This window comes from Brassica rapa, chromosome A05, assembly GCF_000309985.2.
Source record: "Brassica rapa cultivar Chiifu-401-42 chromosome A05, CAAS_Brap_v3.01, whole genome shotgun sequence".
In the NCBI taxonomy this organism is placed as follows: Eukaryota; Viridiplantae; Streptophyta; class Magnoliopsida; order Brassicales; family Brassicaceae; genus Brassica; species Brassica rapa.
The window spans coordinates 7979523-7996344 of record NC_024799.2 but is presented as its reverse complement, the minus strand read 5'-3'; the positions used below and the strand labels follow the sequence as shown (position 1 = coordinate 7996344).

At 35.4% G+C, this 16822-nt stretch overlaps 3 protein-coding genes across 7 annotated transcripts; 1 reads left to right on the top strand and 2 right to left on the bottom strand.

Moving 5' to 3' along the window:
• Positions 1-1956: 1956 nt before the first annotated feature.
• Positions 1957-6966, bottom strand: LOC103867982 (ubiquitin-activating enzyme E1 1). 2 transcript variants are annotated; one of them, XM_009146083.3, is made up of 7 exons: positions 6771-6966; positions 6255-6595; positions 5957-6174; positions 4914-5708; positions 3649-4517; positions 2970-3402; positions 1957-2862 (listed from the first exon to the last, which is right to left on the bottom strand). In XM_009146083.3, exons 2-7 carry the CDS (start codon positions 6577-6579, stop codon positions 2266-2268), a joined length of 3237 nt encoding a protein of 1078 aa, XP_009144331.1. In that variant the 5' UTR covers positions 6580-6595; positions 6771-6966; the 3' UTR covers positions 1957-2265. The 2 variants fall into 2 exon arrangements, with proteins under 2 accessions (XP_009144331.1, XP_009144330.1); XM_009146082.3 differs by having other exon boundaries at positions 6711-6893.
• A 377-nt stretch (positions 6967-7343) lies between these two features.
• Positions 7344-10508, top strand: LOC103867981 (protein LIGHT-DEPENDENT SHORT HYPOCOTYLS 6-like). The gene has a single exon (XM_033291044.1). It carries the CDS (start codon positions 8506-8508, stop codon positions 9001-9003), a length of 498 nt encoding a protein of 165 aa, XP_033146935.1. The 5' UTR covers positions 7344-8505; the 3' UTR covers positions 9004-10508.
• Positions 10509-12066: 1558 nt separating this feature from the next.
• LOC103867980 (protein FLC EXPRESSOR) lies at positions 12067-14548 on the bottom strand. 4 transcript variants are annotated; one of them, XR_004457980.1, is made up of 5 exons: positions 13983-14548; positions 13738-13904; positions 13567-13655; positions 12794-12910; positions 12067-12457 (listed from the first exon to the last, which is right to left on the bottom strand). XR_004457980.1 is itself a non-coding variant. In XM_033291043.1 (4 exons), the coding sequence occupies exons 1-4, from the start codon at positions 14492-14494 to the stop codon at positions 12902-12904; spliced, it is 777 nt and encodes a 258-aa protein (XP_033146934.1). In that variant the 5' UTR covers positions 14495-14548; the 3' UTR covers positions 12067-12901. The 4 variants fall into 4 exon arrangements, 3 of the variants coding, with proteins under 3 accessions (XP_033146934.1, XP_009144328.1, XP_018514548.1); XM_033291043.1 differs by having other exon boundaries at positions 12067-12910; XM_009146080.3 differs by lacking the exons at positions 12067-12457; positions 12794-12910 and adding an exon at positions 12961-13250.
• Between the last annotated feature and the right edge of the window lie 2274 nt (positions 14549-16822).

Below are 16822 nucleotides of genomic sequence, written 5' to 3'. Positions count from 1 at the left end.
GTTTTAATAATATAGATATCATCATTTCTTTGTTAGAATGACATGTGGTGAAGAAAACTAAGCAATAACTTCTGAAATAATGTCTACTAGAGCTATGCACGCCTGTACGGATGTTGATTTTTACCTTTTAATAAATTGTTTAGTGTCATTTTTAAACATATAAGTTATTTAGATATTTTTACGTTCCTAAAAATTTACCCAGACTCAGAAGAATCCAATTTGAACTCTGTCCAAAAATTTATAATATCTGAACATAGTTTAGTTTTATTGTATGTGTATGTAGATATTTTTAGATTAATATGTTGATTGACAAGTGTTTAAATGTATTATAGGTGACTAATTCTCTGTAATCTTATTATATAAAGTTTGGTTTTTCAACGTTGCTAATTAACATGATCGCGACACATGTCAATTATATATTTAAGATTGTGACATATGTTAATATATCTTATAAATAAAAATATATATACTAAGATATTAACAAAAATGAATTTTATTAAAAATTTTATTATAAATATTATTTAATAGTAATTTTCCTTTATATAATAAGATATTGTGACATGTGTTTGTATGTATAAGACAAAATATACAAATAATTTAACAGAATTGTTTCTATTAAAAATAAAATAGCTGTATAAAAATATAAAAGAAAAACTAATTATCAAATAATTAGTTTCCCTTTTAAAAGTCTAAATAAAATAAAAATGTAACATAATCGTATTTTTCTTATAATTAACTAACTTTACTTTTTAATAATTTTGTGTTAAAAAAAATATAAACCATAATGGACTTCAAATATTTCACCTGATATCATTGTGACATGTGTCAACTAAAAAACTAGATTGTGAATGTATCAATAAAAACTGTCATTATATGAAAATAACTTCTTCTTTTCTTAAAATCCTAAATAAAAGAGATTTCTAAAAATAATTATTTTCTAATCTTAACCAATTAAGATTTGTTTTTTCTTACATCCTGGCAAGAGAGCATTGTAAAATTTTATTTAATAGTAATTTTACTTAAAAATTAACGATAAACATGATAGTAACAATTATTTAATTCACAAGAAAAATTATAAAAATATTAATGATATTGAAAAAATGAATATTGAAAATGGCAACTTTTAAAAAAGATTAATATTAAAAAGATTAATATTAAGAAGATTAATATTAAAAAGATTAATATTAAAAAGATGCAGGTTGTGTTCAGTTTAAACTTTTAGGTATAGTATTTTCTCTAATCCGATGTACAAAGTTTATAAGAATTCATCTATGCACCATGATTATAAAATAAAAATATTAAATTAAATTTATATGTGAAAACAGGTTTTAATTATAAAACAAATCTCAAACAACATATGCAAAAAACAATAATAAAAATATAATAAAATAATTTATTATTTTATGACTTTTATTAAATTAAAACATCAAATAGAACCCGTAGCAATGGGATCATATCTCGTTGTTTTATAATCTTGACTTGAAAGAAAAAGGAATTATTGTGGAGTGGCGCTGGGGAGTGGTTAAAGGTTTGGATGAGTTGTTGGCTGAGATAAGACTCCGATTTTGGACAGATATTGTGCGGTTCGGTCAGAATCTGGCTTTGTATTTTTCTAAAAGAGAAGAAGAACCGAGTAGTGAAAAAACACAGTAGATTTGGTGTGCGGAGATTTCGCTTGGAAGACGTCAAGGAGGTGACATTTGGGGTAAAGTTGAGTGGTGCAATCATGTTTTGACTGTTGGGCAGGTTTCCTCTGTGAAATCTATGTGTGTTATGGTTTAATGCATGAACTCTCTCCTTCAGGCTTCAACTTGTGTTTTGTTTTTCTTTTTGTTTTTTCATATGTTTTCAGCTTGGCGCCAAATGTCTCCATGAGTTTACTTTCCATTAACCAAGTCGTTTCTTGTTCTTCCTTTATGGTATCTGAAATTTTCTTTCATTGCTATTCAGGAAAAATATATTTAAGAAAACTTATATCTTTGCCATGATGTTTAGAGCATCCTGAAGAAACTCAAATTAGGTATCTCAAGTACAAAATATTAATACCCCCCATGAAGCTGAATGCGTTCAGCGATAAACGAAAACTCAGGTTTTGACAAGACACATGTTCAGATGGTGGGTGACGTGTGGATTTTACCCACACCAGCAATAGTACATGAAAAACAAAGAAAAACATTTTAAAGAAACAGAACCGCACACATTTGTCTCTTTCAAAAGAGTTTCATCATCTTCTCCTCCTCTGTTTTTGGTTTATTTGATAAATACTCACCTGAAATAGATGGAGACGAGAGGAATATCGACATCATTGTCATCTTCATCCTCGCAAGCCACAACTACATCAAGATGGCGACGGTAAGGCGGCAGCTCCACTTTAGCGATATCCCGAGCTAGATCCACTACTTTCTTGTCCATCCTCTCCTTGTGCCTCGGGAACATACTGTTGAACAGGAGGCAGCTTCCACAAGAGATGCTGTACGCGTTAAGACCTTTGTCCTCCAGCCACTGTAACACCTCACGCAGTGTCGGGTTTCCTTTTAGAACCCATCTGTCCCAAACGGTCCAAGCCATGTCGCGGTGCTTCACCACCTTTGGCGGAACCGGTTCAGCCATGGAGAAGAGGGGAAGCGCCAGGTTGGCAAATGTGTTCCTGTAGGCTTCCACTTTGTGTCCTCCATCGAGGACCTTGTAGAGCTCGAGGCAGACCAGACCAGTGGCCATGGCTGTTGAGGTCGCAATGGCTGGGATGATTCTCCCTGCAATGAACTTTGCTTTCAGCTTGTCGACTTCAGGTATGCTGTAGTTCCTCGCCCTCATGTTGGCTAGACCCGCTATCACATCCATGTGATAGTTTGTATCATCATCCTACAAACACACAATATGATTCAAAATAACAACACTCCTTGGTTAAGATTCAACCTTTGTTATCAATTAGATTTCATTCAGTGAGAATAGCATCAGAGAATATTTACCTTTTCGAATTGAATTGGTTTCATCCTGAAATCTGGAGACAAGTTATGCCTACACTTCTCGAGCTTAGCAATGAGGTCGTTGATGACTGCAGCGTCGTCCACCGAAGCAGTGGTTAAAGTGGTGGCTTTCTCATCTGTCACAATCTTTGCATCTTTTCTTGGCTCAAAGTCTGGGACTATCACATTGTCAATAGCTTCAGCTGCTGCCTTTGGGTCTTTAGTCCACTCAGGCACAGGGATCCCAAATGTCTCTGCTCTTAAAATAGCAGTGGCCGTGATGAAATTGAGGAGACTTGGATCAGAAGAGGAGTACTGGAGCGGACGTGGGAATCTTTTAGGAGCAGACCAGAATGGAGCTCCAGTGCTTGTCGCAGCATCTTCAGGAAATGTGTATATCAATTGCTTTACGCGGTTAACAAAGTAATCCTCAAACCTGGTCACGTGAAATAGAAACACATTAATGAGACTCCACAAAGGACTTCTTACCTCCTGACAACGTTTTTTAAACTTTTTAATGGTTTCCTACTTATTTTCCGATTAAACAATTCTGAATCCTGAAATGCTGCACGTAAAAGAACTAAATAACCATAGAAGCACAGGTTAAAATCTTTCATTCTATCATTACCACTGCTATTCTGAACCTACGTACGACTTGTACTAATTAAGAGTGTGTCAGTACCTGAGTCGAGCCCAGGTTAAACAGTCTTGGAAGTTCTCACACTTCTCCTTGTCAAGGCACTCAACAATCCTCTCCAATGTGTCCCTTGCCTGAGCATCGCCAGCACTCATCATTGAGTTAGTGTACTCAACAGGGCTGGAAAGATATGCATTCACTTCAGCGGGAGTCTTCTCAAGCAGACCTTCAAACTCAGAGCGAGCCCAAGTTAAACAGTGATCAATGTTATGTGGAAACGAGTGCACTGTACACATGGGGGCCTGTTTCTCTGGTGGATCCCTTGACGCCCCGTAATTTTCAGTTAGATGTGGAATAACCATCTGCGTGTTACACTTTGCACCAAGAGTCCCAGACTCAAGGAGCGGCTTCTGGAAATACAAGCACCTAGAATCAACATAGAGCCTCGCATTGACATTATCCAGTGCATTGACGACAACAGTTAAGTTCTCCCAGAAGGCATCGTCAAATACATTCTCTGTCTCAGCGCCAACACGGTTTTGTAGCGCCTCAATGTTGAACTTGGGGTTTATAGCTGCAGCAGCGGAAGCAGCAACCGTTGATTTAGCCTGTCCAATGTTCCAGTCACGGAACAGAAATTGACGGCTGAGGTTACTCTTCTCGATTATATCATCATCAGTCACTGTCAGCTTCCCTTGGTCTCCACATGAAACTCCCATCAGAGCCATATTTTTCAAGAACTCGCAGCCAAGAGCACCGGACCCTACTGTGAAAACTTTAGCATCTTCGAGTTTCTGCTGGAACTTGGCCCCAAATACAGATATTTGGGCATCGTACCGGCTATTCCTTGGTGCAACGTCACTAGAATCCAGAGGTTCAGAGGGGAGTGACTCCACTGAATCGAAGTAGAAAAACTGATAAAGAAAATAAGAAGTTCAACATCAGGTGCCATTAGGAAACTAGAAACAATATGTGTCAAAAAAAGAGCGATGATGCGTATCAGTTAATGTTCCTTTATCATTGGATTTCTATCTCTAACTTTAAGAAACTACAAGATTCCTAATTATTTTTATATACTTTAAACTACTTTTAACGTTTTAACATATTATATATGGATGAACGCTTGGATGTAAAACTCCTCCAAGCAAGAGAGTGCTTTGATGCTTTTTCGGGTTAGGCAAGGAGAGGAACATAGCTCTCTTGAGATTTGTTTAATTTCTGTTCTTGATAAGGTTTTAATAAAAGAGCTTTGAGTTTTATTTGTCGTATCCACAGTTTCTAACCCAAGTACATGAAAAAAGAAATATCACCTGAAAGAGGGGATGGAATTTTCCAGAGCAAGCTTTGACAACCTCCTGTCCAACAATACCGCCAAACATTGCAGCCATCGGATTCAGGACAGCCTTGGCTCCAAAGGCAAAGTGTCTTAGAAGCTTATGGTCGACATTATCCACCTTCAAATCACCCTGCCCCGTATTGATGGATGTGGCAATAGATATAAGCTGCTGAGCGTCCTCTTCCGAGCCAGCAACAGGAAATCTACCAGCTTCAGATGTAAACCGATCAAGCGCCTGGAATGCTAAGTGAAGGAGTGGAGGCCGATCAAACTTAGAGAAATCACTAAACAGAAAATCCCCTGGATCACTAAGAGCTTCCCTCAACGGCTTGAAATTCAGCAACTTTGGCTGTTTCACCTGAGTGACAATACCACCCTTCACATATGTTCCATAGCCTGTAGTGTCCTCTTCAAGGGTGAATGAATATGGCCGTGCACTTTTTATCTTCCTTGGTTTCCCATCGTTCAGTTCGGTCATACCCTCAACTTCAGAGAAAACGACAAGGTCACCATCTTGAAATTCAAGTCTCTCATCGTCAACACAAGAGATAAATGCCTGGTTTTCATTAGAGATGGAGGCAATGATGCCTGTGTGTGGTTCCTCTCCATCAACATCGAGAACTGCAAATTCAGGCCCAAAATCACAAAAGACGGAGCCAAAAAGACCCCTGACATCAGCCTTGACAAAGGCGATGGGAGGCTGATGGCTGTGGCAATAGTCATTAAACTCAATTGCTTTTTCCAAGCTTATGTCAGAGAAAACAACAACCTGTTTCACAGGAAAGTAGATAAATCAGCGTAAACCAACCAACCAACAAGAACCACCCACACAAAGGTACACACCTATAAGCATAAACAATAGAACCAGAAAAAGTCTAAGAAGACAGTAACCATTTCTTTATGTCTTATCAATACAATTCCAAAATTATCATTACTCAAAATATATCTATCTAGCAACAATCCAGTACACAAAACGATTCAGACCAAATAGAACCAATAGAAAGCAAGTCTACATACCTGGAAACCAGAAAGATGCTCTTTGGTTAAGCTTGTGGTCAAGCTAGAGACGACCACAGCATTGTTAAGATCCTGCAACTTGTGAACAGAAGCATCCGCCCTATTCTTGCCAACATCATCCTCAGAGAAAACAAAGTTGCTAGATAAGTCCCATAGCTCTACCACTCTTTCATCATGCAGTGTCACAGACTTCACACCAGCAAGAATTAGATTCTTGGCTGAAACAACCCAAATAATAATATAACTATACGAGTTCCAAGACCACCATCTCAATGATACAATAAAAAGAAAAGCATACCAATCTCAGCACCAAGGCCGTGCATCCCCGAGATGAGAACGTTTGAAGCAAAGAGACGCCTCATCGTCTCACGCCCGTACACAGCGAGCTGCCTGCTGTGCAGATCTTCATCAATCTCCTGACGGTTCGAATTACCAAAAGCCATGTCGCGCTGCTGCTGTACGACGCTACTGCTACCAGAAGCTGCTACGATCGAGGAGTTCTCAGACGCGGAATCAGTGATCTCGACGCGGCGTCTCTTAATCGGCGAAGAGGACGATGCTAAATCGGAACTGGCGATCTCGCTAGCAACAGATGAGGCTTCACTAGCTCGCTTTTGAAGCATAAAGTGGTGGAGGAACCTGAGGAAAACGTAAGAGAACGCCATAGAGATCAAAACGAGAGGAGGTTCAAGCATAGAGAAGAAGAGATTCGTAACGAAATCGAAAGCGAAAGCGATGATGGAAAGTGAAATACCTAAACCCTAATTTCGGAATCGATACTTCGGAGACGGAGAGAAGCGATTCGAAAACGTACCTTTGAGGAAGACAGTCGAGAGAAGATTGGAATCGAAGAGAGAGTGATGAGATCTGATCTTTTTTATTTTTATTGACGAAGGAAAAGGGGTTCGGTTGGATTTGGAATATGGAAATGCCTAAGCGGTGTCGTTTTACGACTAACCTTTGATTTTTCCTTCTTAACTGCGTACTTGTGACGGCAATTTTCTGACCGGGTACGCGGGGTGTTCATTATTTAAATAACCGATCCGGTTCAGGTTGGTCAACTCTACTGGACCGGTCTAATGAATCCACCCGCACACGAACCCGAGACGTGGAAATATTAAAAAAGTTATAATAGAAATTCCCTAGAATAATCTTGTCCCAAAAATAACCCTCAATAAAAAAAAATAATCAAATTAAATTTTATTAAAAAGTAAAAATAGATTTTTAATCATAGATTTAACTAATCTAGATTTAGAGTTTATAGTTTTTTTTAATGATAAAGTTTATAGTCAAGGGATGAGTTTTTAGAGATAGGGTTTCAAAATTTTAAAAATAAAAAATAAATATTGAATTTTTCAAAATAAAAAAAAAAGCTATTTTGATATTTTTTAGAGATATTTTGTAACAAAAACTTAAAAAATGCTATTTGAAAGAATTGCTCATCAATTTTTCTTTTCATGTATTATTGGCACCAATAACATTGTGAATGTAACCGCTGACTAGCTCAATTACCGGATTTTCTTACGGGTGTAAAGCCAATATTAAAACCGATATTTGTAACTTAGTTAATATAGGTTAGTGTTATTATTGTGACAAATGTTATCAAGGTACAGAAACAGTAACGTGCATGTCTAGGCTAAGAAAAATATCATATGCTCTACTTTAAATTATATATAATGATATTGTGAATTCAGTTGTTATTTTGTAAAAATAATGGGTCACAAACACTACTTCCGGTCAAAATGTATCTGCTGGCATTTGTGATACTTTTCATTACGAAACCAATATATCATTTATGTACCGTACCATGATAAGCATAAATATTTCTCTAATTTTATACTCTTTCCGTTTAACTTTATATCTTTCTGTTTCACAAAGATAGACTTTTTAGCGTTTTCATACATATTAAGAAAACACATTGCATCAATATAATAAATGTATCGTTTTCTGTAATTTTCAATTTTCAATATCTTCTAACCAATAGTAATTTAATAAAATCAATTAATTTTTTTAAAGTTTATAATTTTTTCATAGAAAACACAAAATATATATCTTTGTTGAACAAAATTATTTTCTAAAACAGCTTTATTTTCGAAACGGAAGGAGTATTTAGTTATTTACATAGTTAAGTTTCTTAGAACAGTTTACTACTTTTGGAGAATAAATGACCAAATTGTGTGCTTGATGTATATATGGATTAGTTGAGACGTTCAGTTGTTTCTTTCATTTCCCATATAAGGGTGGTGGAGTCTAATCAGTTCGTAATGATAAGACAAGTTGGATTCCATTTCAGATGTAAACTAATTATTAAAAAGAAATCTACGGTTCAACAAAACTAGTCAGGTGAACTTTAGGTAGGGACATTAGCCACGTGAATTCAACGTTCCTAAATTTCTACTCTTCTGTCTCTTCTCTTACATAAACTCTCCTTTTCCCACCATCCAGATTCTAAACAAAAAAAAACCTCCACACTCTTTCTCTCTTTCTTTTAAAAAACATCTCTAAATAAAAACACTCACAGGAACGTACTAAATAAGTGGTAAAACTCCATGGAACCAGTCACTTATGGGTCATGCAGACCCGACCCAAAACCCTCAACCGCGTCAGCACCACCACTAAGCCGTTACGAGTCACAGAAACGCCGCGACTGGAACACGTTTCTACAATACCTTAGAAACCACAAACCCCCTCTAACGCTAACGCTGTGCAGCGGGGCTCACGTGCTCGAGTTCCTCAAGTACCTAGACCAATTCGGAAAAACCAAAGTCCACGTGACAACATGTTTTTTCTTTGGCCACTCGGACCCAACATCTCCTTGCGCTTGTCCGCACAAACAAGCTTGGGGATCTCTCGACTCTTTGATCGGACGACTTAGAGCCGCTTACGAGGAAAACGGTGGACGGCCGGAAACGAACCCGTTTGCTGCACGCGCTGTTAGGATTTACCTTAGGGAAGTCAAAGGGAGTCAAGCTAAGGCTCGTGGAATTACTTATCAGAAAAAGAGACGGCAACCTACCGTTACCACTGTCAGACTGGATGTGGTTTAAACGAGTGGAATCGTCTTCGAAGACGGGAGTAATGGTGATTCTCCGGCTGCCTCCGGAGCCTTACTTCCATAGGTTTATATAATAATCATACATATTTTGCTTATTTTTCCCCATATACATATGTTGTATAAAATCATCTCTCTTTATTAAGGAAACCTATACTATTTTCACTGTATTAGCAAGAGTTTTTCTTTTTTTTTAGTGTATTTATGAGTCTCTCAAAAATTGAAAAACCTATCTATTTTTGCTAACTAACTAATACTTTTCTATAATTGTTTTATTTATCTTAAAAATAAATGAATCACTGCATAAGTGACATCTAAAAGATGAATTTCTCATATATATATATGGGAATCTCTCAAATGTGAACCACTCTACCATTTTTTTCTTATTTTTCACTATTTTATTTATTTTAATTGTGAGAAACTATGTGAAAGATCTCTAATGGCCATGCTCTTAGTTGATCGTGAAAAGACAATTGTACGGAAATTATTCAGTTGCCTCATTCTAGTATTTTGAAGTTTGTTCCTAATTTATATGGGTCAATTTTGTTATATGAAAAATTACTTACGTCTATTCAAACTGTTGATGGATTACCGAAGATGAATGAAGGAGATATATCAGTATATGTACAAAAGTTGATGTCTATTTTGGATTTATTTGATTGTTATTTGGTTGAAGAGCAGCTTTCATTGATCACATAACATTTTGATTTTCATCTAACATATTTTGTCTCTATCCCCAAATTAGGTCCCATCATAAATTCTTAAATTAATTTCGTGATAAACTACATATCCTACTATACAAAGTAATTAATTATGATATGGACGATGTTAATATGTCATCATTATATTTTGGGAAAATTGGTTTTTTAGAGCAAAAAGATGATAACTAGATCTTTTTAGACAAATATTTATTTTGTGTCATTTTTGCCTATAATAGCCTTAATATTTTTGAAAATAAATTTAATAAATAGTTTTACAAACAAAAAAAAAATTGAAAAAATAGTAACTATTGATAAAATACATATATGAACTTAGTGGTATTTTTTCAGTTCTAAAAATGTTTAAATCATAATTTTCAGATTCAATTCTAAATAAAAGAGAAATGACATTCTACGAAATAGAAAACAAAATTCACTTTTTCATTGAATCTACAATGTTTGAAATACGTGATCTACGTAAATAAGAGTATTCTAAAAATATTAAGAATACACATTATGCGCTTAACCTACCGATCAAAAATCTTTAGATATTAAAATCTATACATTAATATAAATCTAAAACAAGTAGAAACCGACTTCTACAAATTTACTGTAAATCTAAAACATGTAGAAATCAAAATCTACATATTACTATAATTCTAAAAACATGTAGAAACTGATTTCTACAAATTAGATGTATTCTACGGATAAGAAACCAGTTTCTAAAATGTAGAAACAAAATATTTGGGAATATTCACTTTCATATTTAAAAAAAAAATCGATTAAAAAAACAAAAAAAAAACGTGGTAACCTTCTTCTCACGCCGTCTTCTATATTTGATTGATTGTTCACAAAATTTTCACAAAATTTTCACATTATTTCTACCAAATCAGTGTGAAATTGAGTGAGTTAGGGTTTATGAACTTGAGACTTTGATTTCTTCCCCCTTTGTTCGTGAAAGAGATGATAAATTATGGGTTTCATCCCAAAGAAATCAAGTTTAAAGAGTTGAAATCGTGTGTGGTCGGTTCAAATCAAGTGAGAATCAAACCAGATATAACCGAAGAAAACCAGAAAATCAATTTGGAATACTTACCTGGGCACGGGATCGATCGGTCTATAATTTGAGATTGGTCGATCTGTATGAAATCGACTTTTGTCGATCAAGTGAAGTAGACCAGGCCGATCAATATATGCTCCGCGTTTTTTTTTTCTGCATAATGATCATGATCGATCGATCCGTTCGACCTTGTAATTTTGGATCAATCGATTCCGCTTGATCTAAAAATTATAATTTTAAGGGCATTATTGTCATTTTAAAAATAATTAACCTAATAGAATATAAAGTATATGAGATTAGTCTAAAAAGACATAATTATCATTTTTTTTGCTCTAAAAAACAATTTTCCCTATTTTCATTTACTTTTCTTAGCAACATTTTCGTGTACTTTTTATATGTCTTTTTGTAAGTAATTTTCGAGTGAATTGGTCAAAGTTATGACCACCATTATAACTTAGCTCGAGGTGCTTTGGGATATATCAAAATGCATTTCCAAGTGCTTTCAGAATGAATATATCAAATGCTTTGAAATGGTAGCATTTGATATGATCTAGTGAGATTTTATTCAGATACATATTCTCATCTTCATCGATCCCTTTCTAATTTTGTTAATATATAGGCTTCTATGCATTGCCTATATTTTAAATGTAGTGAATGCTGAGTTATCCAACTGCTCTACATGGTCATATATATGGCATTTGACAATAATGTGAACTAGATTCCGAGCCGCAAATGGTTGTAATACACTCCGAGTCTCGGATGGTGGTTTCTAAGTGCCATCAGGTGTACACGCCCATCGCGTCCAGCCATATCCAACATAGACCGCTGCTTGTGTCTCTCATCTTGGAAGAGTTATCGATAAGACAAATATTGGTTGGACGTGGAGGAACATGTCGACGGAGAACTGATAGTGTGCTTTCTCGCATTGTATCACGCCTTGTACCAGTAGCACTCCACCAAAACATGTTTCAAGATGTCCATTGGTGATCAATTTATACACTGAAAGAGACTTTCATACCTTGCTTTCTAAACTAATGGTCGAGTTTAACAATGTCTTGATCATTTGGAGGACCAGAAAGTAACAGTGTCTTCGAATAACTCGGCCTAGCAGAAAAGCCTATTTCTTGAGTAATCTATGTAACTGGTTAGCTTAAAGGGATAAACTAATATATTCGTGAATGTCATGGAGACAATTCATCCATGGATTTGGAAGACTAACATCAATAACGAGCTATACTTAGCATATTCAAGATCTTTTTCTTACTTATGCACAACTCTAAAAGCAGAGGTTGTCTTGAGATTTTGGAGCTATAAACAATTTATTAAGTTCTACAACCCTTTTTTTTACAAATTTAGAAGCTTATTTCTGTGTTAATTGTTTTCTTTTAATTGTGGGAGATATAGCCTATAGGCCAATATTTCACTTGGCTATGATCAGAACAAACAATAGATTAATCGACAGTAACAATGCATGCGAGTTCGAGGATAAACGTGCAAGTATAACTTAACAATGACAGTGCATGTGCTTGTGCTTGCAGACAAAAAAAAGACTGCCTTCAATACAAACCTAATTCTCAATGGTTAACGAAAGAGTATTTTTTAACATGAATGTCCTAGAAGATCTTAGGTGTGTTGATGAGCACACACTTTATATCTGGTCGGATACAAACTAACAATCTTACCTGATTTCCCTGCAAAAACATATTTGGATCCGTCAAGGATAAACATTACCACACACTACTTTGTATCATTAAGCTTTAACATTAACTAAGACACCAAAAGGGGAACAAGCCTATAGAGTCAACGCCCGTAAGTTTTACCAAAAATGAAACAGGTTTTTTAATACAGAAAACTAATGAAACTCATCAAAGAATTAGAAGAAATAAAAACTGACAAAACCTAGCTAGCCAGATCAATGGAAAAGGCAAAGACCCGTATTAACATAGTAGAAATTAAGTATGTAACCGAAGCTCAACTGAGATGGTATTCAAGAAAATTAGAAGATACAAAAAGCTTTACTGACTAACCTTCTAGCCCCCAAAAAAGTGATAGACCTGACTTGTTCCCCTTTTGCTCACTCTCAGCCATAGAAATCGTCTTGCTATGAGGAAAGAGAGACGAGACTCCATCTTATATCACCCGTCCTTCACATTCAAAAGGGCAAATTTTCCCAATACTTGTTGAGATTATCATATGGCCACAGTTTAAATCACTTTTCCTCTGAACAATGTTGATACATTTTGGTTTAACAATTGGTCTGTAGATGGAGTCTCATGAATTCTATATTATACTTTTTGAAAAAGAATGTTTTAATACTGATCCTACAGAACTTTGAAAAAAAGATCACATGCTATTGAAAGAACAACCTAAGACCTGCTTAATTATTGTACAACACAAATCCGCCAGCTAGCTCTATCACGGTACACTAGAGTGTTGTGTATTGTTAGCCGGTTGTTGAGGAAGACAGTCCAGGGATCCATGTACCTGAATAGTGTGTTTTGAGCGATGTTAACCCGCTAGCAGAACAGAGAAGTGTTGCAGAAAAGATTTTTAAAAAGGCATTGTATTTAGTCCATTATGAATTTGCAACAACTCTCACGAACCTATGTATATAATTATTCCAACTCTTCCTAAGAACTAGCTTGTTGGTAGTGACACATCTCTAGGACAATCAGGGCTTTGGTAACGTCAATCATTACAGACGATTAGACCAATCTCTTTGTTTTCCATTAACTCTAAGAATTCTTATCAGATGATTATGTAAAGCTAATATTTAACAAGAAAGATCTTATAAGTGTACCTGGTGAGAACCATTCGCCTCAGGGTACTGGTGACCTTGGCTTCCATAAATATCATCTGAGTTTCCATAACTTGCCACCAATCCAGGGCCTTACAACAACAAATTCCACAAAGTTAGAAGCTAGCTCTGCAGGTAAAGGTTTCAATCTAAAGGTTCAAACACAAAGATTACTTGGGGTTTGAGCAGCTTCAGCAGCTGCTTTAGCTTTGGTCTCCAAGTCAGCCAACTCTTCCTCAAGTTTCACAATTTCACGGTTCAAGTGATCAATAGTCTTCTCCATACCACGCTCATGGTGAAGATTACCCGCTCGCGTCTTCTTCTCCAGATCAAGAGCAGCTCTGCATCAACCCCCAAACTCATCACTAAGTCCAAAAACAACAAGACGCGATTCAATTCAATTCAATTAAAGTATTCACCTTCCTTTACTAACTTCCTCTCTAAGACTCTCAATCTCCGCCTTAACCTCCACGGCTCGATCCGAATTAGGTTTAGCCTTAGCGATCTCCCCGTTAAGCATCGCCAGCTCCGCCGTTAGCTTCTGCCTATCTTCAGCTAGCCTCTGCACGTCCGACCTAACCTGATCAAGCTCAGCTCCGATTCCGTTAACCACACGAGCCTCCGCCTCCATCCTCAGCGAGTTCTGGTAAACCTCGCGAACCTTCGCTTCGGTATCGGACTTGACGGCCGCGGCGGCTTCGAGCAGCCGAGCGAGCTCACGCTTGGCTAAATTGAGCTGATCCTTGACTCCGAGGTGCGCTAATGCGAGCTTCTGGTTGTCCGTCAGGATGGATTGGATCTCGCGGTGCTGAGCTGCGATTTTCTCCTCGAGGAGGGCGGATCGAGTGCGGTTCATATCGGATTCGGTGAGCTGAGATTCCGATACTCTCAAGGAGGAGGAGGACGGGAGATAACGGTCTCTTCCGGCCATTCTCAACGGCTAGTCTCCGATCTCCGATTGCGGTTGTGCCCTTCTCGCTGGCTAATCGTCTTATCGTTCTACGCTCGTTGCTAAGATAAGCGCTATAATAAACACCTAAAATGCGCACTAAGAATAGCCACGTGTTTGTTTATACAGTTATGTTTATATATGAGAGTCATTTTTTTTCTGGGCTATTGACTTAGCGTTGACTTAAGAGCTGCTTGGCCCATCTTAAGCCAAATTAGAACCGGTAAGGCCCATTTATATAGCGTGAGAGTGAAAGAACACTTGGCAGTGGCACTGGATATCGAGAAAGTAAAAGCATGCTAATCGGTGGAATATTGAAGACTATCTCACGTCTCAACAATAAAATAATGAATTAAAATGAAAATTAATAAAGAGGAGGATAATAGAAATTTTTCGTTTGAAAAACTTTAAACAAAGTTTGAGAAACTCTCAATATCGATTATACCATTAATAAATAAAATATATAAATTAATTAAAATATATTTTATCATTATATTTTTTATCATTATAGTTTTTAATAATAATTGGTTAAAAAATAATAAATAATAATTTATCATTATAGTTTTAAATTAATAATGACTGTATTAATAAGTAATTATAATATGTTTATGTCCGTAAGCGCGGATAAAATACCTAATTATATTAAGATGATACGTCGAAATAGTTTTGTAAAACACTATTCAATGCTAATGTTTTAAGAAAACTGTGGATTTCTCTCTCTTAAATATTCAAATGATATGATGACATAAAAAATTCAAATTATATAACTTGTGTTCATTAAAATTTGTTGCCAAGCGAGAAACGATTGATCATGCTTACATAAGCTTACTGCAATTGACATACTTTGGAACATAGCAGCATGCCCTAATCTTTATGTTTCAGAGTCAGAGCTCTTTTTGGGTTAAAGTTGTAGACACCCAAAGTAATATAGAGATTTACGAAAAAAGAAAATGTGTTCATGTTTTAAGGTACCAAGTCCATAAAAGCAGACTTGGTTCTCAGAGGTATAACATTATAGTATTATACCCTTTAGTTGCTAGTTTACTTTTATTTTCATTGTACTGTTTTCGTTTATAGTACTGATGTTATAATACTTTGATAATATATAGAAATTGTTCTGTTGTATGTTATTGTTTGGTCACCATTATTGTTTTGTATTTAATACTTAACTAGATTATAACCCGCGCGTCCGCGCAGATATTTTCTTTCGTTTTCATATTTTTGAACTTTTTTTTTATATTTTTGAATGTATATACTTTACACACTTACGAACTGAAACTATTTGTTTAGTATGTTTTTAAAACCAACACGATTTTATAGCAGAAATCTATAGTAGTTTTATATATTCTAGTAGTTTATATAAATATTTGTATTGTTAGATTTCATTTGAATAAAAACTATATCAAATATTTATCAATAAACAAATTTGCAAATAAATTTTGTTTTCATAACAATGTGTTATTAATTCTTTTTTCATCCAACGTGATATTAATTTATTATTTACATCATTCGTATTTTACATTTTTAGTTCTTAGTACATATTTGTGCTAATCAAAAGTGGTTAATAATGTATAATTCAAACAAGTGGGCCAAGCTCCAGATAATATAAAACGACTAAGCCTAAATTTGGTACTAAACAGATTAATCCGGGAAAAGAAGAAAATAAACATACATAATGTTTTCCTTTTGAGTTTAATGTATTTTTTCAGTGAATCAAAATTTAGCTTCTTACGTGGTATTAATTTTGCTATAAAGAGATTTTTGAGTTAAGTTACGTAGTATTAATTTTGAGATACACTATAAAGCAAATATTAATTTTGTGTTAGGAAGTTCAACTATTGCTTTCCTTGTGAGTTTTATTGTTTTATTACGACTACTTGAATTTCTCTGTTAGCACTACTTGATTGAATTTCCAAAGTGAAAACCATTTACATATGTGTTTAGTATGCAACAATAAAATCTGATATCTCTTCTTCTTTTTGATCTATGAAGATTTCTATGACCCAGTTGAGGAAGATGAATTTGAACAGGATGTTAAGGTCCATATATTGTTCCCAACTGAATCTCTTCTGGTAAGTTCCCAGCTGTACCTCATATACATTTGAGTTCTTTTGCATGATGCATGAATTTTTTACACCCTAAAAAAACAAAGTAGTATAAGATTCGGCATTACTTGACATACGATATATATATATAATGAAAACATATTTACCTTGGATGAATTTTTTACACCCTTGAAAAAAACAAAGAAGCATAAAATTCAGTTTTATTTTTCATACGATTTATGTAATGAAATCATATTTACCTTAC